Source organism: Balaenoptera musculus, chromosome 5, assembly GCF_009873245.2.
Source record: "Balaenoptera musculus isolate JJ_BM4_2016_0621 chromosome 5, mBalMus1.pri.v3, whole genome shotgun sequence".
NCBI classification, from domain to species: domain Eukaryota; kingdom Metazoa; phylum Chordata; class Mammalia; order Artiodactyla; family Balaenopteridae; genus Balaenoptera; species Balaenoptera musculus.
The window spans coordinates 96514371-96540996 of record NC_045789.1 but is presented as its reverse complement, the minus strand read 5'-3'; the positions used below and the strand labels follow the sequence as shown (position 1 = coordinate 96540996).

The 26626-nt window shown below is 39.1% G+C and overlaps 1 protein-coding gene across 10 annotated transcripts in view; it reads right to left on the bottom strand.

Annotated features, from left to right (window-relative positions):
- LDB2 (LIM domain binding 2) overlaps positions 1–26626 on the bottom strand; it is a 382402-nt gene that overhangs the window by 78261 nt on the left and 277515 nt on the right. For all 10 annotated transcript variants that reach the window (XM_036853159.1, XM_036853158.1, XM_036853162.1 and 7 more), the window contains one exon: positions 2486–2658. In XM_036853159.1, the coding sequence (XP_036709054.1) occupies positions 2486–2658 (173 nt within the window). The remainder of the gene's footprint in view (positions 1–2485; positions 2659–26626) is intronic.

Here is a 26626-nt window from a genome sequence, read left to right as displayed (position 1 = left end):
ACCACGTTTTCATAAAAGCAACTAAGAAATGCTGGGTCAAATGCTATTTGGAGAATTAGAGTTTATTGATATTCTAAATTAGAACAATGCGATAGTGCCTCACATAATGTGCTAAGTAATGCCATGTAATAATAGCAGGCTCCCCTTTAAAAAATTCCAAACTATTTTACTTTGTGATACTGAAATGTCATTAGCCCCCTGTTTTCTACTAAATAGCCATATTATTTTATTACATAAAGATGACTTATTCTGAATTAATATAAGAACAAAAGAAAAATTAGAAAGATTCTTTGGGTAGTATAATAATAACCAAGGAGCAAAAAAAAAAAAAAAAGAGAGAAAAAAAAATGAATGCTTTGGAATTTTCTAAAAATAAATGTGCATAATTAGCATCTGGACGAAGTCCACACAGCTAAGCTACATTTTCCAGAAAGGAATATTTTTCACCACAGTATAGAAATATTCATTACAAGAGCTGGCAAATGTATTGCTGTGGAGTAGAGTCAGATGGGTGATCTAAATAATTAAAGCTTGAGACCAAGAGAGCTGAGTTCGGGAGATTGTCCCGTCCGGGAGGTGAGTACCATCTGAGAGGGCAGTGCTCCAGGATAGGGGAGAATGCAACAGAGGAAAACCTTAGTTTCTTAATTTGAATGAAAAAAGCACTTTATCAAGTCATCGAAAGAACTGGATTCTTTTTGATTTAAAACCAGTCCAGAATGTACAGCACTATATCTTCGGAACAACTGACGGTGCTCATTGCTGAAAAAGTTTTGGTCTGAGAAAGAAAGAAATTGAGGAAATAGATGAAAGCGCTATTTCAACATGCATTTTTATTTTCAGCGGCTACAGGCTTTGGAAGTAGCTCCTTCATTATGGGAAAGTTTTATTTACATATCACGGATTTCTTTTTTCCCTGAAAGCATAAGGAATTGGTGTGTTTTCATTGAATGACCTAAAAGTAACAATAAGCCTACACAAACGATAATGAAGCAACAGAAAAAAGGCTTTCTCTGCAGTGCTCAGGCTTTGTAATGCTAGAAATGGCTCAGGTATCCACAAGGTGATGTAAATGTTTTGTATCTCCGAAAATAGGTGAGCCACAGACAGAGTAAACTATCATCTAGGTGATCATTCTTTTCCACACAGCAAAACGCTCTTTCCAGCATGGCCTTCCACATGCAGTGGGAACTTTCCTCTCTGCTCAACTGTTAAAAAGGAAAAAGGGAAAAACCCATCTCCTCTTCCACATTTAAAATGTCTATTGACAAAAATCAAGATACCATAAAATCAATGGCATTTAATGATTTGCTTTTGCATTTTATAAGCATTTAAGCATTTCCTTTGGTTTTTTACTCCCTCATGGGCACCGGAAAGGTTAAATCGCACCATGATCAAAGAATACTTTAAATAATAAACACTTTATAGCTACTCTTTCTGCAAAATGGTGCATAAGTAACAAACACATCTTCAGTTTTATAATTGGGCTTCTGCAATTAACCCTGATAATTCAACTTCTCTTAACTATAAAGAGAGGGTTGTCATTTGTGTTTCAAATAAAAGAGATAGCTGCTATCGTTGATATTGCAAATTAGTTTCACATTGAATCTTAGTCAAAATGCGATGAACTAGTGTTCATTAAAATAAACTTCCGTTCGCCAGATTCTTTGACTAAATATTTATTCTTACTAATTTTTCTCCTTGGGAGAAGATATAAAGGGATTGTCTATAGTGTTCCATTTACATTTTTATGTTTTTGTGTTCTTTAAAGATTATGGCTAGTTGAGTTGTGGTTTGTTGATTTTTTTCCCCTGCTTGTTAATATTTGAATTTAGCTTTAAAAATTGTTTAATTTTAGTAACAAAACACAAATACTGACCGCACAGTAATAGGAGAGTGTTCTTTTAGTTGTAGAAGACCCTTTGTATAAAAACCAAAATTCTATGTAATATACAACATCATGGACTATAGTGAACAATACTTAGTATCTTTCAAATATTATATATTTGAAAGATACTAAGAGAGTGGATCTTAAAAGTCTTCATCACAAGAATTGTAACTATGTGTAGTGATGTATGTTAACTAAACTTATTGTAGTAATCATCTCACAATATACACATATATCAAATCATTATTTCATATACTTAAAACAAATACACTGTTAAATGTCAATTATATCTCAATTTTTAAAAAACACCAAAATTCTAATTTAGCAGCCGAAGTTTGATAGGCAGCCAAAACTCTCTTCTCTTAGTCTTGAGGGTCTATCGTGTTTGACTTCCCTGGGATCTGTATCACATGCACACCCCTTAGAACAGGGTTCACCATAGGGTCTTGCCATGTTACAAACAAAAAAGATGACCCCACAGTGCTGAAAGCGTCTGAGATGTGAGAAGTCAGGTTAAAGTTCCAGAAGACAACCATAATTACTATGCTTCAATGCACCCAAAGAAGACCAAGGCTTGTTGCCGAGCCCGCCCTGTACCTTTGTAAACATGGGCTTCCCGTGCTGGGTGACCATTGCACACTGGTCGCAGTCGACCGTGATGGATGAGTTGTGGTAGGATTCTTTTGAGTGTTTGAGGATGTAATACAGGTCAGTCACTCCTCCTTCAAACACAGTGCTAAAGTAACGGGGGATGAGGGTCCTGCCGATAGCTGGGAGAGAAACAACAGAGAAACAAACCATTAACAAAAATATCCAGATGGTCCCATATGCCCCACACCATTGCCAGACTTCCAACTGGATACAAATCATACCAGGAGGCAAATTTCTCTTTATTACCCACCATGTTCCTTCTCGGTTACAGTTAATAAAATAAAATCCCTAATATTCAGGAAAAATTTATACAGTCATCTTTCCAGATTTGGTGTCCATCAAAAGTCAGTAATGTAAGAGTTAATACTTTAAACATAAGGGGTGGCAAATGTACTGACTACTTTGGACCTCACGTGTGTTCTCTAAGTTAAAATATTTTCAAAAAATAAAACAGATCCAATTCACCTGGATTTTTCAATGGATTGTTTGCAGACCAGTTACCCAATCATGTTTTATTATTGGTAGTAGTAGTCATAATAATATAAATTTTGATAATGTAATGCTTTGTGGTATGTGAAGTATTTTGGCCTTCACTCATTGGATCTTTAGCACAACCCCAAGAGAATCGGGGACTGAGACCCAAAAAGGTTATTACAAAAGAAAAAGTTATTAGGAATGTTTCCAAGTCACATGATTTATAAGTAGATAACCGGGGTCTCTAACTTCAAATCTGCAAACACCCAACCACTAAAACACTTTCCAACACCACGTCTCCAATTGCTTTAATGAAGGGAAATCTTTAAAAAGTGATCAGTATCTGCAAGTACAAAGAGATCCATACCTATGTAAGTGCTGATTACTCTCTCTGCTTCTGGAGTTGAATAAAATATCTTTCCAGAATAAGAGGGCCATTTTCAGAGAACTTGATACCTTCCACTTGGTCTAAATTGGTCTCTTTCATTCCACGTGTCCTGTCCTGCCCCATTTTAGTTTGAGCGATTGGTAAGTAGCTGGGTCCCTCTGATATATGACGCTTAGAAACAGCTAACAAGCCCTTGCTTTAGCAGAGATTTTAAATCCTCTTACACTGAAAATCCCAACTCATAATATCAGGAATTTTGCCTATGTGCAGATTTTGAGGCAAAGTACTAAAGCGCTCTCAAGCGATTGAAGGTTTTTAATAAATCTCTTACGTTCACTATATAAGGCTTCCTGAAAGACAAAAATCATATTTAAGATAAATAAATTACCAAAGAGAGCTTTGGGAGGAAAAATCATGCAATTTTCACTTGAATGTTTAATTTCATTTTAAAAGCATCAGTATTTATCCATTTCGTATGGATCTATATCTCTTTTGTACATGGATTAAAAAAAAAAACAACTATAAAAAGAATACCCTGCCAAACTGTTTTCTGAAGTGATCTCTAAAGAATCCCGATGTGGATGACTAGTCTCTGAATAATTTATATAGTTGTTATTGCTTCATATTTACTGAAGTGAAATCAATCAACAAGTGTGTGCTAAATATTCCAGGATCTTTGGCAATTTCATCCTAAATAATCCTTATACATACATTTTCTAAACACTGCCTAATCCCCAACAGTGCATGTTTATTTGCTAAATATAAAATTCAAATAAGAGTAATCTGAGTCCATCATATCCTTAAACATATGCATAGCTGATATATTATAAAGAAAACTTTGTTAATGCAAAAAACCTTATTGTACTTTGCTAAACAGCTAAAATTAATTAAATGCATTTCAAATATTCTAACTGAAAACTAATTACCATAAATCAGCTCTAGTAATTTGACATTTTGGGATCTATACTGTGGAAAATAAACACAAACCATAAAAATATAGATGTAGGGTGAAAATATTTTACTACAATATCCAAGGAATTGTCACATTAAAAAGGTTATTGCAAATAAACATCACCAGATTAGCCTACATTATAGTTTATTCATGAATCCTGCACAATTTAATTTCTTTTTAGTAGTGTTTGCTCTATGATATCATTATTTTCATTCATAGTTTAAGAAAAGTCAAATGGGAAAAAAGTTCGTAATTCCTTAACTTTAAATTTTTGATCACGTCTCCAACTCCAGGAAATGTACAAGCTGTATAGTCAATAGACGTAGAGGGAAATTCAGCTTTGCTTCATGGAATACTTTCTAGCACTGAGGGAAATGATTGTTATGGATACCTGAGGTTTGTTTTCAGTCCTGTTTCCTTTGTGGGACTGCCTGTACCATTTTTTTGGAAACGGATGGTCTTACTTGGACCATCACTCACAAAGCTCTGTTATCCGCTGTGGTAGACTGCTACTCTGGTGGCCCCAACCAACCACAACAATGGAATTCATGATCTTGTGTATGTAGTCTCCTCTTTTCAAATCTGGACTGGGCCCTGTGATCTGCTTTATTTAACAGAATGTAGTGCAAGTGACCTTGTGTCTATTGGGGCCAAAACTTAAGAAGGCCTAGAAGCTTCCACTTTGTGCTTGGGGGAAAAACCCGTTGCTATGTACAAAGTCCAACTACTCTAAAACTACCATCCTGTGAGATGCCCAACCTAGCCATGTGGAGCAGCCACATGAAGGGGAACTGTGTTTTCCAGACAACAACCCCAGCTGAGCATCCAGCCAACAGCCAGCACCAGCTTGCATGAGTGAAGCCATTTTGGAAGTGGATCCTTGAGCCCCAAATGAGCTGCCTCAAGCTGGTTGCACACGGATCAGAAATGAGCTGCCTTCCACAGACTTTGCCCAAATTGCAGAATCATGAGTAAATACAAGAAATGTTTGTATTTTAAGCCAATAAGTCTTGGGGCATTTTTAAGTGTAGCAATGGATAACCATAGCACACTTTCAACCTCCTACGCTACAGAGATGGGCAAATTAGAATCCTTTCCTGAAAGAAAGAGGGCAGTTTTGCCACTAAAAGCATGTGAATTGTAGAAATGCTGAAGCTTGCATATAGAGGAAAGCAGATCAGAGAGACCAAGAGTCTTTGTGGACTGATTTGGGCCTTGTCTTAGCTGGAAGTGAAGCCAACTCAATCCCTTGGAGGTCCCACTTATGGGAGATATACCCCCCCCCCATTTTTTGCTTGAGTGTGTGTTAGATTTCTGTGATTTGCAAACACAAGAATCCTGATTAATGTTGTCCTGTTCCAGCACGGAATGGAGGCGTGAACACACATAAAATAAGGAGGAAGTGATGAGAAAAAGGGGTTGTCAGAGACTATTAGATTTTTATTGCTGCTGTAACAAATTACTACAAACTTAGTGGCTTAAAATCTACCTATCATCTATCTATCTATCTATCTATCTATCTATCTATCTATCTATCTATCTATCTATCTATCTATCATCTGTCTATCATTTATTTGCCTTATAGTTCTGACAATCTGACATGGGTCTTGCTGGGCCAAAATCAAGGTGTCAGCAGGGTTGCGTTTCTCTCTACAGGCTCAATTTTCTTGCTTTTCTAGCACCTACAGGCTGTCTCTACTCCTTTGCTGTGGCCCCCTCCTCCATCTTCAAAGTCAGCAATGGTGGATGGAATCCTCATGGCCTCACTTTCACTTCCACTTCTGCCTCCCTTTTCAGCTTTTAAGGACCCTTGTGATTGTACTGGGCCCACCCAAATAATCCAAGATAATCTCCTATCTCAAGGTCCTTCATTTAACTGGATCTGCAAAGTTCCTTTTGCCACGTAAGGTAACATATTCATAGGTACCAGGGATTCGGGCTGGACATCTCTGGGAGGCTATTATTCTGTCTACCATAAAGATTATCTTTAAAAAGCTTCTGTTCTGCAAGGGAGTGTAGTCAAAAATACAACACACACACACACACACACACACACACACACACACACACACACGGTGCAACATATAGATAATGTACAGTGAATGGGACAAACAACCAGAAAAAAAAAAAAAATTGCATGTGCTTGAGGAAATCCCTCTAGCTCATTCACTGATTTCTTCTATAAACATTCACTGAACCCAGAGTAGGTGTAAAGCTCTTTGGCAGGTGCTGGAAACACAAAGATAGATTTTTGTCCTTGTCTTTACACCTCATTTCTAATAAAAAATATCTAAGTATCTATAACACAATGTGAAAATAGTTAAAGTTAAAAAATAGATTTATGATTTTGAACTCTTTGCTATTTTCTTCTGAACCCTGAATTCGATATACAATTTTATTATTTTTGAAGCACCAAGAAGATTAAAATGTCCTTTTAATAAATTGTGCAACCACACTGCACAGCCTAATATAAATGACTTTAAATCAGTGAACATTTCAGATTTAGACCCCGTGGTCCCCTGACTCATCAGCCACAACAATTCTACATCTATTTAAGTTTTATACTGTCACACTCATAAGCTGCACCTAAGCTTTACATTTATACTTTAGTCTTCGGAATTAAAAATAATTTAAATATTGATATGTATAAATCTACATTGTGCCTCCACGAAAGGGATCGTATCTTTCAAATATACTTGAAGAGAGATTAAGATTCTAATAGATTATTAAATTGATTCTATTTTTCTAACACATTTAGGTCAATGCTCCAAAAATTGGAAAGGGAAAGTATGGCGAGTAAGAGAGCATGGGAAGATTTTCTGTGATATTAGGTGAGTGGAATACGGTAATGTTATTTATCCATGTGTTTATGAAACAGAAAAGAAAATCACAGATTAAATTATTCAGGAGCCTGAAATTTGTATAAAGAATGTTTAAATAATGCTCTACTGTGTAGGTAAACATTATTAGTCCGAAATAGCTAACACTTTATCCTTAGCTAATTTGAATGTTGAGCTCTGAATTCCAGTTCCTTGGGAAGTTTTTCATTGTTGTTCTGTCTTGTCCCCAAGCAACGGCACCACTCCCCAGAAGTTCTTGCATAGGGCTGATGGCGCTATGGAGGCAGGACCTAGCTTCTATCTTTTCTTGTAGGTGTTACTTGTAGACATTAAGGTATCTACAGGATACTTGTAGATATTAGCTGATTTTTTTCCCCCCATTTAGAAACCAAATGGATTCATTGGGAACTCTTAATCACTGAGACGATATAAACTACTGTGCATCTGCCTTTTGGAGCATTTTGTCTCTATCAATAATTATGAAACTTTTTCTTAAATTCTTAAGGGTGTTTATAAGGAATTCACATGAAAGAAATTGCAAGACGAAAATGATCATATGGGAAAATGTTCAAACTAGTAATCAAAGTATGATACATATTAAAATAATAATAAAAAGACTAAAACATAAACCTGATGAGGTTGTGGTGAAACAAGCATACTCAGATACTTCTAGGGAAATCAATGTAACAATTGCTCCTTGTCTGGGGACTCTCTAACTCTCTGGTAGTTTATTAGGTGCGACTCTAAGTTCTTGGTAAATACCCTTGCCAAACTGCAGTTCTAATGTTCAGATCTTAAGCGCTCTGAAGTTCTCCAAGTCCTTTGAGAAACCATTGTCCAATGTTAAGACCTTTGATTTGGGGCCATCACTTATATTCTAAATGCCTGTAATTTCATCTTTCAAAGAAAATTCACTTTGAAAAATGTAAGAGGTTGAGGACCCCAATTAAAATGGGGAATAAGAAGAATGCTTATAACTAACAATATATTAGTACCACTTAACTCTTGACAATTATTTAACTAAAGATTTTCTACCTCATTGGAAAGCGAAAACCATATAACCACACAACGCATTTGTGCTTTTAATTAGGCAAAGTCAATTATATTAAAACAAGTGGTAACTCTGATTTTTAAACAATTTTTCATAAACAAGATAGTGGATAAACTGGTTGCCTAAGTCTGAGTAATTTTAGTTTTATACAGTTGTTCTAAAGCTACAGTACCTCAGAAATCCAAAAGGAAATTCTACTACTGAAACACCACTGCATAATAAATAAAAAATTCTACTACATAATAAACACGAAGATTCATTCAACTTTAGACTTATCTGTATTCAGAAATTAGTAAACGCATTATGCTAGCATGTAAATGGAAATGAGCCTAGTAGTGAAATAAACAATATTGATGTTTTTATTTATTATAAATAACCATTATAAATAGTCAAAACAATGGAAATAAGACATGCTTGAACTTTGATACGGGTGATACAGGTTCAAGGCAGATTCCTTTGTCGCAATGAAGGGAAAACAAGCCAAATTCATTTTACTTCCATAAATTAACATTATTTTCATTCTAACATACCTTTTACTTCTTTTCTCAAGCAAAGCAGTCTGATTTAAGTATCTTCTTTCTTACTATTTCAAAGATTCTTTCATTCAGTATATGTTTATTAAATACCTGCTACGGGCCTGGCATTGTTCTAGGTGATGGAGATAAATAGCAGACAAGTGGGAAGACAGAGAATAAAGCTGGTAGTGAAGGAAGACAGTCTAGTTTAGACTGGCTGGTCTGCAAGGCTGCAGTGGGGAGGTGTTGATGGAGCTGAGTCTGGACTGAACGGGCCATGTGAGCATCTGGCAGTGGAAAGGCCCAGGCCCAAGGACCAGCAAGGACAAAGGCCTTAAGAGAGGAATAAGCTAGAATTGAAGGTGCTTGGCGTGTCGTAGTATCAGAAAGCAGGCAGTGTGGAAGGACTACAGGCTAGGAGAGTGAGGTGACAGATGAGCTCAGAGAAGGAGGTGGGGTCAGATTATCTGGAGCCTTCTCGGCCACGGCAAAGGGCTGACATGTCAATCTTAGTGCGATGAGATAGCACTGGAAGGTTTCAGCCAGTGATGTGATCAGATGGACCTACTCTGCTTTTAAATGTATTATGATCTGATGAAGGTATTGTTTTTAAATATGTCATCCATCTGTCAACATGGTTCCAAAATGCCGCAAAATTTTTTGATCCTCCCAGAAATCTAATAGGCATTTTTCTTCCATTTTCTACCAAAAGACTTCTGCCACACCACCTCACATACGTGCTGGAGAAACAACGATGACTGTGATAAAGCCCATCCCGCTCTTAGGGAGCTTCTGATCAAGCAATTGTTAGAGCTGTTAATTCATTAATTAAGGACAAATGAGATGTGTGTCATGGTTTGTTCTTGTTTTCCACTGTTTATCCATCGCCTGACACACATTTAGGACCCGTACATATTTGCTGAATGAATGCATGCATCCATGAATGGATTTACATGTTCCAAGTTCCAAGAACTTACTTGTAACCCTTACTTCATTTCCTTTCATTTAATTCAACCAGTGCTTTGGCATAATCAGATAATTTTGGATCCTGATTTTTTCAGCTCTACCACAGGGTGTTTCTCTCACTTGTGTGCCTCTCATGATGGGCAAAGTTTCTTTATCCCTTTATCCAAAGCACTGATAATAACATTCTGCAGGTGAGGTCCACAGCCATGGCTGGACCTCTTACCATGAATCAGTACCCTCTAAGTATGAAATTGAAATCCTTTACTGACTTTCAGAATAAGTCCATGCTCTAGTTACTGATGCCTCATGGACATGGTGAAGGGTTGATGGGGAGAGAGTGAGGTGTCAGAGAAAGACCTAAGCTAAAGGATGAAAAGACATCAATCCGACACAGGGGACCAGGGGGAAGAGAGTAGTCCTGGCTCAGGGGACAGACAGCATGTGTCAAGGAGCATATGTGCGTTTCCCATGATTTGGGTTGCTGCTTTCATCAGATCTTACATATTTATACCTTAGAAGAGCTTGGCTGGATGAACTACTCCATTACATAACATTCTCTCATTCCTTCCTTATGACAGTACAATATTCTTTTAGTTATCCAAACTTTATAATGTAGTTTACATCCGGTAGATTTATTTCTGCCCTCGCTATTATTTTTATTTCAACATTTTCATAATTATACTGTTTATTTTTCAAGATGAACCTTAAGATAATTTTGTCAAGTCCCCCCGTCCCTCTCCCCCCCAAGAAAAATTGGAAGGAGGTTGGTTTAAATTAACTTAAATTTGCTAAAAAAGGGTTGACATCTTTAAAATACCCAATCTTCCCGTACAGGAACATGAAATGTTTGTCCATTTGTTTAAATATTTATTTCTACCTCAAAATCATTCTGTAGCTTTCCATAGGTAAATAGCTAACAATGCTTGAATATTTTAGTTATGCTGAACGGTTAACATAATTTTTTTCATTATATTTCTATTTGGAACACTGACACTTACTTGAATGCTCTTACTACTTTAATAGTTCTTGGAAGATTTTTTTGAGTTTTCTAGGCGAAGAAATCTATGTATTTCCTTCTTTCAAATATATTTATACCATTAATTTTTCATCTTATTACACTAGTTAGAACAGCTCTTTGAGAAAAAAAAGTATTAAATAATGAGGAAAGTAGTAGGCTTTCTTTTTTATTTCCCTAATTTTTTTGAGAATTTCCTCTAGGATTAAGGGAAGTACTATATATTGATTTGAGATCTGATCATATTTCTTATTATGGAAAGAAAATCAAATTCTTTTTCTACATCTTGTTTTTATGATTTTGTCCTTTTTAATCCTGATGGGTGTTTAATTTGATCAAATGCCTTCTCACTTACTATTGAGTTGATTGTCTAAGTTCCTTTAGAAAGCTATCTATTAACATATTTTCAATTATTGAATAATTTTTGTACTCGGTATAAACCTTTTTCTTGTGCACACATGCACGCATATATTTTAAAATAAATTTTTGCATAAATTCAACTTATGATTTCACTAATTTCTTTAACAAATACCCATGAAAGCAGTGCTCTATATGAGGCACTAGCCTAGCTACTAAATTAGAATGATAGAGCCGGAGAAGATCTCATGTTTAGTCCAGTGACTCCCATAGCATTTTCTAATCCCAATGGGTCTCTGAAGATCTCAAAATGCAACCCTAGCTAGTTCCATATTTCAAAAATACTATTAAAAAAGGAATATGTTTAGCATGTTTCTCTGATTTGAGTAGGAATGAACTCAACTCATGGTGATACTGATTAGCTCCTGATTAGTGATTATGAATAACACTTAACATATGTGGGAAAAGTATAATACAAAACACTAACAATTATTTAATAAATGTAATAAGGTTATTCATGATGATATTCCACATTCTCATTTTACAGCAGAAAAATCTGATGACTAGAGAAGAAAGCTGTGTAGCTACTTGGGGCCAGAATGAGGTAAAGTAGAATGATTATTGTTTTTAATCAACCAATCTTTGTTTATTTCTATGCCTGAATTTAATTTTTATTAATTTTTTAATTACATAAGTAATACACATGCAAAAAATTAATACAGTACTGTTGCAGAGACTCACTAACTGTTCACTAGATCTGATTTCTTTTTCTAGGCATAGAGTAGCCTCATTTCTTAAACTGCCTTTCAGTTGGGTGCTGCCTGTGATGGAGTTGTAACCAATGCCCAATGGACATTCTCATTGTTTTCATTTTTTTTCCACCAAGTAGACATCAAGACATATTCAACTTTCAGAAATGACGAGTAAAATCATTCTACATGTAATTGGTAAGCTCTTTCCCACCTCTAACAGCCAGATATTGAAGACCCAGCAGAGGATTCCATGGACCCCCACCCGCCATGGATGGAGTAGCCAGGAGATGGGAGGAGCCTGGATTACCACCAGGAGGAGAGCTGCCATACTGGGAAAACCCATTTGGACTTTGAGATATCGAGTTTTATTTGTTGAAGAAGCTAGGGTTAACTAATACAATTATTAGGAGTCTAAAGTTTCCCTGACAACCCTGTACCCACCAATGTCAGTGCCTTCACCCCTCCCCAGGTCACCTTTGTTATCAGTATGTTATGTAAATATTTAAATTATACATTTATCTCCATTTATACATCCACATAGATAACACATATCATTTTATGTGCATGCTTTTTGTTTTGTTCTATTTGTTTTACATACAAGTTATATAATAAATCTATCTATATGGAACTTGTCTTTTTTCACTCAATAATACATCTTTGAGTTCTAAGACTAAGACATCTAAGTTCTAAGACATTGATTTTAATCACTGGATTGTATTCCAGAATACAGCTGTTTCACTCATTATTTAAACATTCCCTTGTTGAGGGACATAGACAGTTTTTCAACTTTTTCCAAAAGGACAGACACTGAAAAGGGAAAAAAAGTATATTTTATTTAACTAAGTACCAGTAACCACCCTTCACATGCTGTGATCAATTTATTCCCCCACCTGCCCTGATAGTACATGTTTTACCCACAACTTCACCAGCAATGAACAGTGTTAACTTTTGCATTTTTTGCCATTTATATCACAAAGTCCCTTACAAAGTGGCAGCCCTAAAGTATGCAAAGCTTTCTCTACATGTAGATGATGAAATTAAGTAATTAATTACAGACTTCCAGCTCATGGGGTTACTGCTCCAAGTGAACCATCCACATCTGACATTTTCAGATGGTTTGCCATTTTCTGGATCTTTTTACCCAAAACCCCTTCACTTGACTAAAGGAAAAAACAAAAACAAAAACAAAAACAAACTACTCCAGACTGGAGAAGAGAAAAAATTCCATTCCTTGATTTTTCAAAGGTGCCAAACATCAAGAATTCTTATGAAATCATTTCAGTATGATTTATTGGGCCTTCTCAAACTCAAACCCATGGAGACACCACAAGTCATTCAATTTTGTGTTTTAATATCAGCACAATTCAACTGGGTTAAAGAAATGTTGCCTGAGAAACAGACATATGTGTGTGATTTCAAACTTAATCGAAACCAGGACCCAGCAACCTTTAGCAATGCCAAGAGATGCAAAAGAGATGATTTCCTCTCTGCAGAGACAGAGGCAAACGTGGGTAAAACTGGGCCCTATCCCAGGGCTGGATATTATACAAGACGTTCCCTGTAAGGTGTTAAGTGGTCACTAAAATAGAAGCTAATAAAACATGACCCTTTAAAGTGGATTTTGAAGTCACAGGAAATGTTTGTAGAATTAAAATAATAAACTAGCTGTACCCACCATCCTCCCAGCTCCATTTCAACCTCACCCGCTCCCTTAGTGCTTCCGTGCTCAGCACACCTCGAAACCTTTGCTCACGCAGCACACTTTGCCTGGGATATCCTAGTCCTCCCTATTCTGTTTCATCCCAAGTCTTAGGCATCCTCAAATTTTAGCTAAAGTACCATATCCTGTGGTGGAGAATCCCTTTTCCCCTCCAAGTTTTCCACTTCTCTCCTTGGTATTCTTTTTTTTTTAAAAAAAAACTTTATTGGAATATAATTGTTTTACAATGGTGTGTTAGTTTCTGCTCTATAACAAAGTGAATCAGCTATACATATACATATATCCCCATATCTCCTCCCTCCCACGCCTCCCTCCCACCCTCCCCATTCCACCCCTCTACGTGGTCACAAAGCACCAAGCTGATCTCCCTGTGCTATGCGGCTGCTTCCCACTAGCTACCTATTTTACATTTGGTAGTATATGTTAGTCCATGCCACTCTTTCACTTCGTCCCAGCTTACCCTTCCCCCTCCCCGTGCCTTCAAGTCCATTCTTTTTTTTTTAAGATTCCATATATATGTGTTAGCATACGGTATTTGTTTTTCTCTTTCTGACTTACTTCACTCTGTATGACAGACTCTAGGTCCATCCACCTCACTACAAATAACTCAGTTTTGTTTCTTTTTATGGCTGAGTAATATTCCATTGTATATATGTGCCACATCTTCTTTACCCATTCATCTCTTGATGGACACTTAGGTTGCTTCCATGTCCTGGCTATTGTAAAGAGAGCTGCAGTGAACATTGTGGTACATGACTCTTTTTGAATTATGGTTTTCTCAGCTCCTTGGTATTCTTAAAGTGATTTTAAAATTGGATGCTGCAGTGAAAGTTCATTTATTCACTTTGTGACCTTGAACAAACGATTTATGCTCTTTACACCCCAGTGTCTTCATCTGTCAAATGGGAATAGAATAGTCACGAATTCAGTGAACAGGTATTAATAACATCATGCATGCAAAGTGCTTAGCACAGAGCCTGACTCTCCTAAGCATTTAATGCATGTCATTGCTCCCATAACACTGTGTGTGCACAGACTGTATGACTTACCCTGCAGTACTGGAATCATTCACTTTATTGTCTTTCCATCAGTGACTGTGATTCCCTGAAGGCAGGGAACATTTCTCGATCATCTCAGTATCACAGCGCATTTGTGACATAAATAGCTACTTAAGAGAGACATTTGGCAAATGGATGGAGGTGGACTTAGCATGTCTATTTAGACAGGCTGCCAACCCCAAACTGGTTATGTATACAAGTGGGTTTCTAATACAGAGGTAAAGCCACTTTCAAAACTCAGGGCTGGAGAACCAAAACCACAAGAAGAAGAAAAAAAGGTTTTAGGGTCCCATATAGGGAATTTTCATATCTGAATATTCTAGTCCAGATAATTAAGGATCAGAGACTAGTCATTTTGACAGATTCGTTTTGGGATTAAAGTTAATTTTGAGTTTTACAAGTAAAAAAGCATCTCATCTGAGACTACTTAGTTTGAAGGGGCTGGAAGGGAAGGGAAGGGAAGGGAAGGGAAGGGAAGGGAGAAAGAAAGAAAGGAAGAAAGACACCATCTGCAAGTCAAGTCAGCATTCCAGGGGCATTTTACAGGGAAGTAAAAATCCTTGGAAATGAGAAGCTGTAAAAGGGTCAGCTTCACATTCCACCGAAGCCACTGGGGGCTGTGCTTCTGACCCTTAGATTGTGTCTACAAGGATAGGAACAGCGATTCTGACAGTGAATTCAATGTTGCATAGGCTTTCTGGCAGCAAGACCTAACAGCCCAACTGCACCTACCCAGGTCTGGTAAAACCACGTGGGCGCCAGCTGTTGGAATCTGACATGCTGTGTGCAGATTTTCAGAAAAATCAGAGGATTTAGGCAAGATAAGGCAGCTTCTGGGCATTCTGTGGGTTCTGGGATGGGTCTGGTTTGCCTGAACCTTGGTATCCAGTTACCAGCATGGGGCTAATGTCCCTCGTGGGTTAAACAGCATTAAAAAACCCTCACTTTCTACCATTATCCAATAGCTCTTTCCCTGAAGCTGCCCATCCTCTTTCAGTGAGGGGACTGTGGCTTCACCTCCCAGGATGAAACGACACTTCTGGCCTCTGTCTGCACTCCATCACCTCCAAGAGGAGAGGTGCCATCTTACCGGGAGATGAGGGTTCCAGACGTCTCCTGGACCACAGGAGCTGGAACAGGTCCACTGCATCTTGATGCACACAGCTCTGGCTTCTCTCTCACTCCCCTCTTTCTCCTCTGTCACTATTAAGAACTGACAAAAAGGCTCAGGGACCCTCCTGGCCTTGTTGCCCCCGGGCCTCACTAGCCCTGATCTCTTCCCTGGAGTGGGCCATGGGGTCAAGAGCGTGGACCTGGAGCCACCCGGCCTGAACTTGAATCCCAGCTCTGCCACTGCGTGACCTTGGGCAAGTTACTTAATCACCCTGACCTTGGGTTTCTCATCTGCCAGGTGAGGATGAGAACAGGGCCAGCCTCACAGGGATTCTGTAGAGAGCACATAAAATCAACGACAGAATGCTCTCACCTCTGGCTATTAATTAGGCGATAAATTATTAATCATACCCTAGTTAGTTTTTCTTCATAGCATTGACCACATATTATATTTGTATATTATCTGCTCCTTCACTAGAATACAAGCTCCAAGAAGGAAGGAACTGTATCTGTTTGCTCCTGGCTATATTCTCAGAACTGAGAGCAACGTGGAACATAGAGTAGGCACTTAAATATTTATTGAATGGCTGAACTTTGCACATAAAGACCTTGATAATAGTTATTTTATTATTTTATCATTGTTATTAGTGGTAACTTTCTATATGGATTAAATAACATGGAACATACCTGAGTATTGACTTTGTGTTCAATACACAGTGAATAAACGCTAGAAAGAGAAAAAAGGAAGGGAGATGGAGGACGAATGGAAGGAAGGAGAGAAGGGCAGACACATTCCCAAATAACTTCTGTGTGGGAGGCAGCGAGGGGGAAGTGTGGTGAGCATGAGGAGAATGGGGGGTGGAACAGAGACCCCGAAACCCTTGGCCAGGCACTCACGTGTGAGTGAGGCTTGTGGGTCTGGGAGACAAGGCCACCAGGAGAACTCGTGTTGGGTGGGAGTTACTCCGGGCTGCACAGGAGCTGCGGGATGGCTGCATTTGGATCTAGAGGCATTTCCTGAGCTATTTCCCAGGCTGGGGAATCAGGGATGTAACTCTCCACTGCCTGCTCAATAAAAGGTCCCCAGACCTTCCTGTAAAGTGAGCTGGTGCTGGGCTTCACCCTCTTTCTTTCTCACTAGATGGCTAGAGAAGAATCAGCCTGGGGTAGCATGAGAGACACAGGCTGTGAAATCACACAGAACAGGGCCAAACCCACTTCTGTTGCTACAGGGAGCCGCAGTTTAAGATAGTTAAGGAGAATGGATCCACTTGTTCTTTTTCTCTGTAGACCCCACCCCCTCCATGTCAATACACATGTGTTATGTACCTAGGTGGCCGATCATAAACTAGCTACATGGGGATAATATTACTTTCCTTCCATATGACCTTGGGGATTAACTGAAATGGAAAAAAATGACATTGAGTGTCTAGCTGAGCTCCCAGGGCACAACAGTGCTCCGGAGACACCACCAGCTAGGGATGCAGAGTTAGGGCCCTGAATACAGCAAGTCCTCAATACTTGCTTACTGAAGGCGAGAACAAAGGCTGAAATCCGGACACCACCTCGCTGTATAAATCTTCCACCACTGACACAAAAATCAAGATGATTCTAAGCATTTTCACAAAGGAACTTGCAAGATGGCTGCTTTGGAGGACAGAGGGCTCAGGGGCCATCCCTGCCCTGCTCTCTCCCTTTCCAGCAAACTCGGGGCTAACTTCGTTCACTGGTCTGCACTGCCCAACTTGTCCAAGATCCCGAAGATAAAAAACAGCAGGGCACGGTAATCTAGGTGCATTTCTCTTGCCTTTGTCATTATTTTCTCAAATCTTTGACAACTCTTTGTATTCTTCTTGTAGTTTACATTTGAATGACGCTGGTTTGTACCTGGCTACTTTAATAGCACCTGTACAAAATTCTTCCTCACTCCGTCTCTCCTTCCCTCCCTCCCCTCCTCCCCCCTTCTCTTTTTTCCTTTCTCCCAAGTCTTTTGTTATCAGAATTTCACCCCCTCCCTCAGAGGGAACATTTTAACAGCATGGGTTTATGACTACCGTAAAGAAGAAAGTTTGAAAGGCAAAGCCAGAGCCATGATCCCCAGCTTTATAACAAACTCCTGTCAAAACATAAACCACAGCCAGACATGAGCCATGGCGACAGAATGCAAGACCGTAAAGATGATGGAGATCAGACAGGACAGGCACTTTATAGAAACAAACACCTTCCTTGCAAACAGATAGAGTGAGTGTAACACTGAAAAACACTTCCCAGAAAAAAAAATGGTCTGAAGAAATAAGGACAAAAACATAAAATTCAAATGACAGCCCAGCCCAAGGAGATAAACCCAAGGGAGACAAAGAATCCAATTTTACTAAATCAAACCGACATCTCTTCCTGACTTTAATTGACCTCAGTAAGCTGGATCCTGAACAAACATAAAATTAAGAAGTGGGTAGCATCCAGTGGAGAAATGGACCATCAGTGTATAGATGTTTGAAGTTCTACTTTCTCAGGACTTTCTTGGTTCTGCATAGAAACGTGAAATCATCCATTCCATTGGTGGCAACCATAATACCCGGCATGAGGTCAGGGATTCAGTGTTCCTGACAGTAAAGCACAGGAAGAGGGGGGTGAAGCTAATGGATGCAGCTTATCAGGATGCCAAGGAAAGCCTTGTCTTCTGTTAAATTGGAAGCATTACAAATGGAGAAAGTACCACACTGATCTCTATTCACAGGAGTCTCTTAGTTACCAAGGGTGGTATGTTTTGAAAAATCTCCCCATAGTCTCTCTGGCTTCCCTTTGCTGGCCATTCTTGCTGACCCTTCTTCCTTCCTTTATTTTTTTCTGGGTAACTCTTTCTCTTCTTTAGCGCCCAACTTGAGAACTACTTCTTCTGGGGCGTCTTCTCTAATTTCCATAGGCTAAGCTGGTTTGGTGTATCTCCTGCAAATTCTCTTGACAACCTACCCTTCTCTGTCATAGGATTTATCACATTATAGTTGTTCTCAAACAGACTACAACCTGAGGAGCACGTTGAGATAAAGATTCCCAAGCCTCACCTCCAAAAGCGTCTGTTTCAGCAGGACTGGGATGAGGCCAGGGTCTGGCATTTTTAACAAGTATCCCAGGTGCTTTGGTTGCAGATAATCCCTAGATCATATTCCAAGACTACTTTATTTGAATTGTCTCTGTGTCCTTTTAGAATGTAGGTTCCGTGAGAACAGAAACCGTATCTGCCTAGTTTCACAGTAGGGCTGATCCCAGCACTCAGCACCCAATAATAGCCAACCCCTACCCTCTCTCTCTCTCTCTCTCTATATATATATATATGTGTGTGTGTGTGTGTGTGTGTGTGTGTGTGTGTGTGTGTGTGTGTGTGTATGTAGGCATGTAGATGGCTGTGTATCTATGTATGTATATGTATACCTGTATATGTACATATGTACACACACATATAGTCATTGAGTGAACGTGACATGGAGTTCTGTTTGGTAGATTAGAGTCTGCTGTTCTCGACAGAGATGAGAATGATCACGGCATGGAGTACTGGGCTGCAGCATCTCATAGCTTCCGGTTGTTGTCACCAATTTCCTCCATGAGGGGTTGCCAAGAGAATGGATAGGATTCTCAGAAAGTAAAAACAAAAGCAAAAACTTCCACTTACTGGCAACTAGGTAACAGCTGACCAGCTCTATCCTGCCGGAAGCTCCACTAGGCTTACCCTGCTGATTATTCCTGGGTGCAGACACTGATCAAGGGAACTTCATACCACCAGGCAGGAGCCTCCCCTGGTGGCACTTCTGCTGAGAGGACAAATACTTCAATTTCAAACAACCGAGACTGCGGTGGGGACGTGTGTCGAGATAATTCTGGGAAACAGATTTGAAAGGTGGCGTCTCTTTTCTAACATTCCCAAACTGTTATAATTCTAAGACTACCCACACTCCACTTAACATGCTAAAATACAGTTGAGTGCTGAGCTTTACCCAAGGTTCATTATAGTGGGGACTTTGCATGATGAATTTGTTGGAGATGAGGGATTTGCAGTAATCCAAGAAAGTAATTCCCAGAGCCAACAGGCCGTTGTAAGCATGTGTGAATTGATAACCTGAGCGATCATTCGTGCAATTTCAGGCTGTGGTGATACGAACAATATCTCGCTAGTGGATAATACCAGTTGTCAAGCATATGTTTTATAACCCCCAGAACTCCCTCTTGTTTTTGCAAGATGCTGGTGGATATCTTTGATTTTTTTTTTCCTGGCTGCATAAGACTTTGGAAAGATTTGATTCTTTTTTTTTTTTCCTTCTTTGACCAGAGAAGTTAATAGTAGAGAAAATTTAAAAAGAAAAAAAAGTTAAGACAGCAAATAAAAATTATGAATAACCATCTAATCAGCCCTTTAAACACCACTGAAAACAGTGTAAATTCATATTTTAATATCTGTAGCCAATGCGAGGAGAATCTTGCATACGTCAGAGGCATGCTTTCTCTGCCTGAAGGATTATGAGGGTTGGGATATAATTGTCTGCTACATCTCTTAGCCTCTGGGTGTCTCAAAGTTCTGTTAGGAAACAGACCATATCTATTCACCTCTACGTCTTGAATGTCCAAAACAGCACTTGGCACAGTTGCTAAATAGTTGATGTATTCGTTCATCACATTGGGTCTTTAACAGTTGGAAGACAGGAACTGATCAGGTAGACTGGCATTAGAAGCCAAACCAGGAAGATATGATCCAGGAAAAGAGATGGGCCTGTGTGAAAGGTGCAGGTGAGAGACATCAGGCAAGAAGGGAGGAAGTTCTGAGCTGGAATTAAAAGAAGGTGACTTGGAAGGAGAAACCAATAGCTGCCTGAGACAGATACAAAAAACACAGGCAGGGAATAAATAGGTAAGGAGCACGTTCTGGAAAGAAACAGAGAACTGATATTGCCAGGCATTGTTATTATAGACTCTTGAGAGTTCTTCCTTGCAGAGGAATCCCCATTAAGGTGATACTCCTCCCCTCTCTTTGACTCTTTGTTCAATCCACCTGGGGGAAGCAGGGACTTGAGAAATTTTATCAGAGCATTTAAAGTTCAGAAGGAGTAATTGGGCATCCCTAGCCCCACCCCTTCCTCTTCCTTTTCTTTGATACAAGCTCTACAGGGATTGTGTGTTCTGCTCAGTTTCTCCAGTGAGACATGACAAGCAATGCTGGTGACCAGGTGGGTAAGTCTACTTGTTCTTGGATTTAATATTAGGAAAGCCATTTGCCTGTAGATATAAGGCATGTTCTCCAAAGAGTGTTTGTACCAGAATTACAGAGTCTTCTACATCTGACATCTCCTTTGTCTTACTTCTCAATTGGTTTAGAACTGTAAGTGTTAAAAAATGTGTCATTTATTGGAATCACAATTCACTGGACAAATAGTTGGCAGGTAGCAAACAAATTTCAACCCAATTCAATTTCACAAATGCTTTTCACACACCTACTATGTGTACAGTCCCATGTTACCTTTCAGAGTAATTACAGCAGTGACCAAGACAAGGTTTCAGGCCAGGGTACTATACAACATTCTAGTCTCAAGACAGAGGAGCAAGTATCTGATGTCATGACAACTGATTTAATGGCAAAAGCCATTGCCCAGTGCCTGGGTTTAGATATTCAAATTTAGTTGACCTGGGCTTAGATATTCAAACTTTAGTTGACCTGGGCTTCTGCAGTCCCAAGTGCATCTTGAAACGTGAGCTCCTTGAAAGCAAGAACTCTGCCTTAGTCTTCATCTTGGTCCCCATGTCTAGAACACGGCTTAGCATAGAGCATCATAATGGCATGGTTGACTAGATGGGTGCATGGATGAGTCCTGCTGGATATGGAGAGATGTGTGTTGGGAAGAAGATAATCACCTCCACCTCAAGTGATCATAATGGTAAGCCAGAGAGCATTTGAGCTCTCCTAACAATTACACTCCAAAATAAGTCATGTAAATTTAGAAGATGTTTTCAAAAATACTATCGTGGGGACTTTTCCTAGATAAAGGACTGTGTTTCAGCAGTATAGGTGAAGATGCTTTGAAATAAAGACGACAGCTGATAGGTAAGTGGATAACAAATCTATACAAAGAGCTCCTGCCTCTTCCTTCCAAAGACTTTCCTTCCTTGAGTCTTTTCTTTTGGTCAGACAGTCAGGAATAATCAGTGGAACAATGATACCTGCTTTTTTGATGGGGAAGGCTACTTTGATTTTCTAAATGACTGAGTCAGGTACCAGTTGGAGAACCAACAGTGAATGCTTATTTAAATTCAGAGAAACCACAGACTGGATTATATACTTCAAGGGGAACAAATAAAGAGAAAAACAAAAACTATAAATGTCTGGCACACAGGAGGCCTTCGATATCTCTTGGTTGAATGACATAAATGAAGTAGACACATGCTTGAAAAAAGAAAGCCCAGACGGGTACAAACCACAAATCACTGAGATGAGGCAGTGGTAGCTTTGGTATAATTTCCCCTCCACACCCAAAGTCCCTTGAGTCTTCAGGAGGCCTTGGGGATTAAAGACAAGGTATCAAGAAGAACAACAGCTGTTGGCTAACTTCATATGGCAGTTTTAAATGAAAACTTTAGATTTCAGCAGACAAGTTATTAAGGGTTTTGAGCCTTGGGACAGATCTGGATTTAAATATTTCCCAGCTTTAAATTTCTATGACTGTTTTTGGTAACAGCCCAGTGGTGCTTAATTTTCTCTGTTAATATTCATATCAAATCACTGAGGAACTAAGAAGGAATTTTATGGATCTGCTGTGGGGTGAAATCATGTGTTAGTTAATGGGGAAAACATTCTAATCTCTATGTGCAAAAGGAGTCATTTGTATAATTTTTGAAACTCAATCAAAACCTCTACAAAAACAATGTCATAAAAAAGCTATTGTCCCAGGTCTGTGATCTTGTGTAATGGTCTAAATTCTGATGTAATGGTCTAAATTCTGAAGTTCATCAGATTTAAGACAATCTACCAATGTCCCATTTCACCATGTTTATTTTTCTATACCTACCTCTGGACACTTTTAACCAAAGATTATCTCAAAGATTATCACTGTTGCATGCCAAAGCCAAACCTATGACTAGGATGTAAGTTCCAAGAGGGAGGACCTTTGTCTTTTTGTTCATTTCTGTATCTCCAGCACCCAGCCTACTTCCTGGCGCAGAGCAGGGACTCAATAAATATTTGCTGAATAAATAAATAAATGATGACTGCTATGAATTTAGCAAAAATAACACTCGTGGAGAGTAACTGGAGGAAAGCAAGGGGAAAAAAAAACATGCTAAATAATAAAAAGGACAAAATGTTCTGCAAAGAAATGCCATTTTATTGCTTTAAACATGCTCTTTAAAATCAATGGCTATCAAGTGCTACCAATTTAAGTGATACTTGGAGATACTTGAATAGATCAGTATGGCTACATTTATAATTATCATGTGGCATATATGCCTAGAAGTGGCTTAAAGTACTTGATATATATATGTGTGTGTGTGTGTGTGTGTGTGTGTGTGTGTGTATATATATATATATTTTTTTTTTTAAATGAGCATTTAACACCCCCATCCCCTCTACCATCACCAGACTTTCCTTTGTTCACTTGTGAAGCAAACTGTTTTTGGTCCCATGGAGAAAAGAATTTCATAGTAAATCAAATTACCATGATCCCGAATTTGAGGTGTTCTAATATAAGAGATTATATTGCAGCTAGTAATGTGACAGTAGTAAAAACCTTCCACTGTTGTTATCCACACCCTTTCTGCCAGTTTTAGCTTCACAAAGGTACCAATACTACTGCTACCAAGAATGATGTTAATAGCTAACTAAATTTAAGTTCTTATCACGTGCCAGTCATTGGATTAAGTTTTTTTTTTAAACTGTACTATCTCCTCTAATACTCTCAATGACTTTACACAGTAGACACTGCTATTATCCCAATGTTATAGATAAAGAGACCAAGGCTCAGACAGATAGAGTTCATGTATTTAGAATGTCTGACTCCAAAATCAATCAATCAATAATACATCTTGTGCCATCTCTTTTATTGTGTAGGACAGTTATGTGTCCTTCACACTTTTATTTAACTTTATGCACAAATGAATCCCACAACACACCCAGCACGGGGTCATCCACATAATAGATGAACAATGAAAATTTTGCTAGATTGATGCCATCGTGTGAATAAAGGCTACAAAATTGCAATTGGCTATTTTTAAAATATTAAATAATGTATTTCTTTGGATAGCATCTCAAAGAGAATACAATAGTATCTGCTGGGGATGGTTTAAATCTACAGGGACCTTAAAGATCATCTAGTTTAACCATCTGCCAAGTTCAACAGTCTTTGAAATCTTTCAGTGGCTCCCCCCAGTTGTCTTGAAGTTGAAGTCCAGACTCTTTAATATGACTTTCAAGGATCTTTCATGGCCTGGTCCCTGCTTATCTCTTTGATCTCATTTCTTACTACTTCCCTGCATCTCTGTTTCTCCTCATCCTCTCCCGCCTCTCTCCTGTCCCTACCATCCAGCCCACGTCCCAAAAAGACACACAGTCTTGGCTCTAACAGAACTTTTTACTGCTCCTCTAAACCTGACAACTCTCCCTTGCTTCTGCATTTTAGTTCATGAGATTCCATCTGTTTGGAATACCATTACCTTCCTCTGGTTAATTACTTCTTTAAAAACCACCTCCAGGACATTTGGAGAACATGTCTTTTAGCAATGCTTCTGCCATTTCTTCTACTCTCCAGTAATAGAGCACATCTCACATTGGACTGAACAGTTTACTTGGTCCCCACCTGATCATAAGCTCTTTGAAGGCAGGGACTTCAACTGTTTCCCCACAGTACCAGGGACGGGGCAGACTGGATATGCACTTGGTGAATGAATGAGCTACACCCAACAGCCAGGATTTCTGACGCTCACTGAGTTCTCATCCATGAATATGTCAGCTTATCAACTGGGGAAAACACAAAAGCACTGAAGTCTTTGTGCGGTAGTCTTCTGAATCCTGGGCATGGTTTCACATGGGAAACAGTCTGAGCTGCCCTGAAAACTCACAGAAGCTCAACCACAGTACCGAAGCCTACTCATTTCTGTGGCTTCTTTTAGCCACAGGAAGCCCTTCTTGATCTGCATATGCAGTTTCACCTGTGATAGCATCCACTATTGTAAAGAATGTCGAAAGCTTCCTAGGAAGGCACGTTCCTCCAGCTCCCAACAACATCTACATAGAACTCTTGTTCCCTTCTGCTCTGTCCTGGGATCACAAAATGGCCCAGTTGGAAGGGGCTGTGGAGACCATCTTGCCCAACACCCTCATTCTGATATAGGTTGATATAGGACAGGGAACTGAAATCCTGAGAGGCCACAAGGTAGTAGTCAGAACCCTGCATATTTGAACCAAGATTTTGTGCAGTATCTTAAATTATTGATAGCACAACCATATGAGGTGACAGCTCTTATTAACCCATTTGTACAAATGAGGGAGGTAAGGCTTAAAGATGCTAAGTGGCTTGTCCAAAGTCCCGCACTGGCTAGAATATCTAATGCTCTCTCCCTATCCACAACTCCAAACTTCTGCATTCCAATCAGAATACACATCAGTTATTGGACCACCCAGAGAATGTGAGATTTAACCTTCACTACCAATCTAAGCCCCTGGGTTTCATTTGCCCGCATCTCATTCTTTCTCTCACTGTTTTGCAGTAGCACAATGTCAGATGTCACTGAACTCACTCTCAATGTACTGCCTTGGGAGACATATTATAAAGCCTAAAATATGAAATTGGTCAGGAGTGAGTAGCATATGTTGACAACTTTGAAAAGACCTTATTCTGAAATCCTACTAGCTCTGTGCTCCAATCCAGTGCTTGGAACCTAGCCAGATTCTCTGGGAAAAATCAAGCAAGTACAATTTATACCCTTTTCCAGTGGCCAACTCTGGGCAAAATTTCATTTTATTGCAAATCATCACAAACATCTTTCCATTTACTAGCTGTGTGACCTTGGACAATCTGTTTTTCCTCACTGTGCCTCGGTTTCCTCGTCTATAAAATGGGAATGATAATAGTCCTTTATCTTGAGGGTAGTGAGTTTTAGATGAGGTCCTCAGAAGAAAGACTCTCAGTGAAGGTCAGCTAACTGTGTATTTAACACACATGAGCCTCAGTAGAATACCTTTTTTGCCCTCTACTCTGAAGGGATGCCAACAGCCAGATGAAAATGCTGCAGAAAACAGATCTGTTTGGATGGCCATAAAGGGAGAGCTGGATTTACAGACAAGATTCCCCAAGAACTGCGAGGAGGCTGAGCACAGAGAAGCTGCCTCTTAGCTGTATTAAAGGCTTCTGCCACTATTTAAAGGAACCTGGGGAGGCTCTGTGAAAATATACCCACTCTTCTCAATGTCTCCTTCCCCAATGGCTGCATATTCATAGTCAGGGCTTCTTGGCAGTGAGACAAACTCCATAAGTCAGGTTGGGAGGCCAGTGACTAAAGGATTATTCCCTTCAGTGTCATGCCCACCCCACCATAATTCCACATTCCATTTGCTGCTTTATGTTTTTAAAGCTCCTGGAAAGTAAATAATCATTGAGAGGACCAGAAGTGAATGTGGAAGTTATTGGTGTGGTTCATATCACTGGGGCAGTGTGCCTGTGTTCTCCAGCTTGGTAGAAAATGGGTGATGAATGTTAAAAACATTACCTAGAGGGGTGGGATAGGGAGGGTGGGAGGGAGGGAGATGAAAGAGGGAAGAGATATGGGAACATATGTATTTGTGTAACTGATACACTTTGTTATAAAGCAGAAACTAACACACCATTGTAAAGCAATTATACTCCAATAAAGATGTT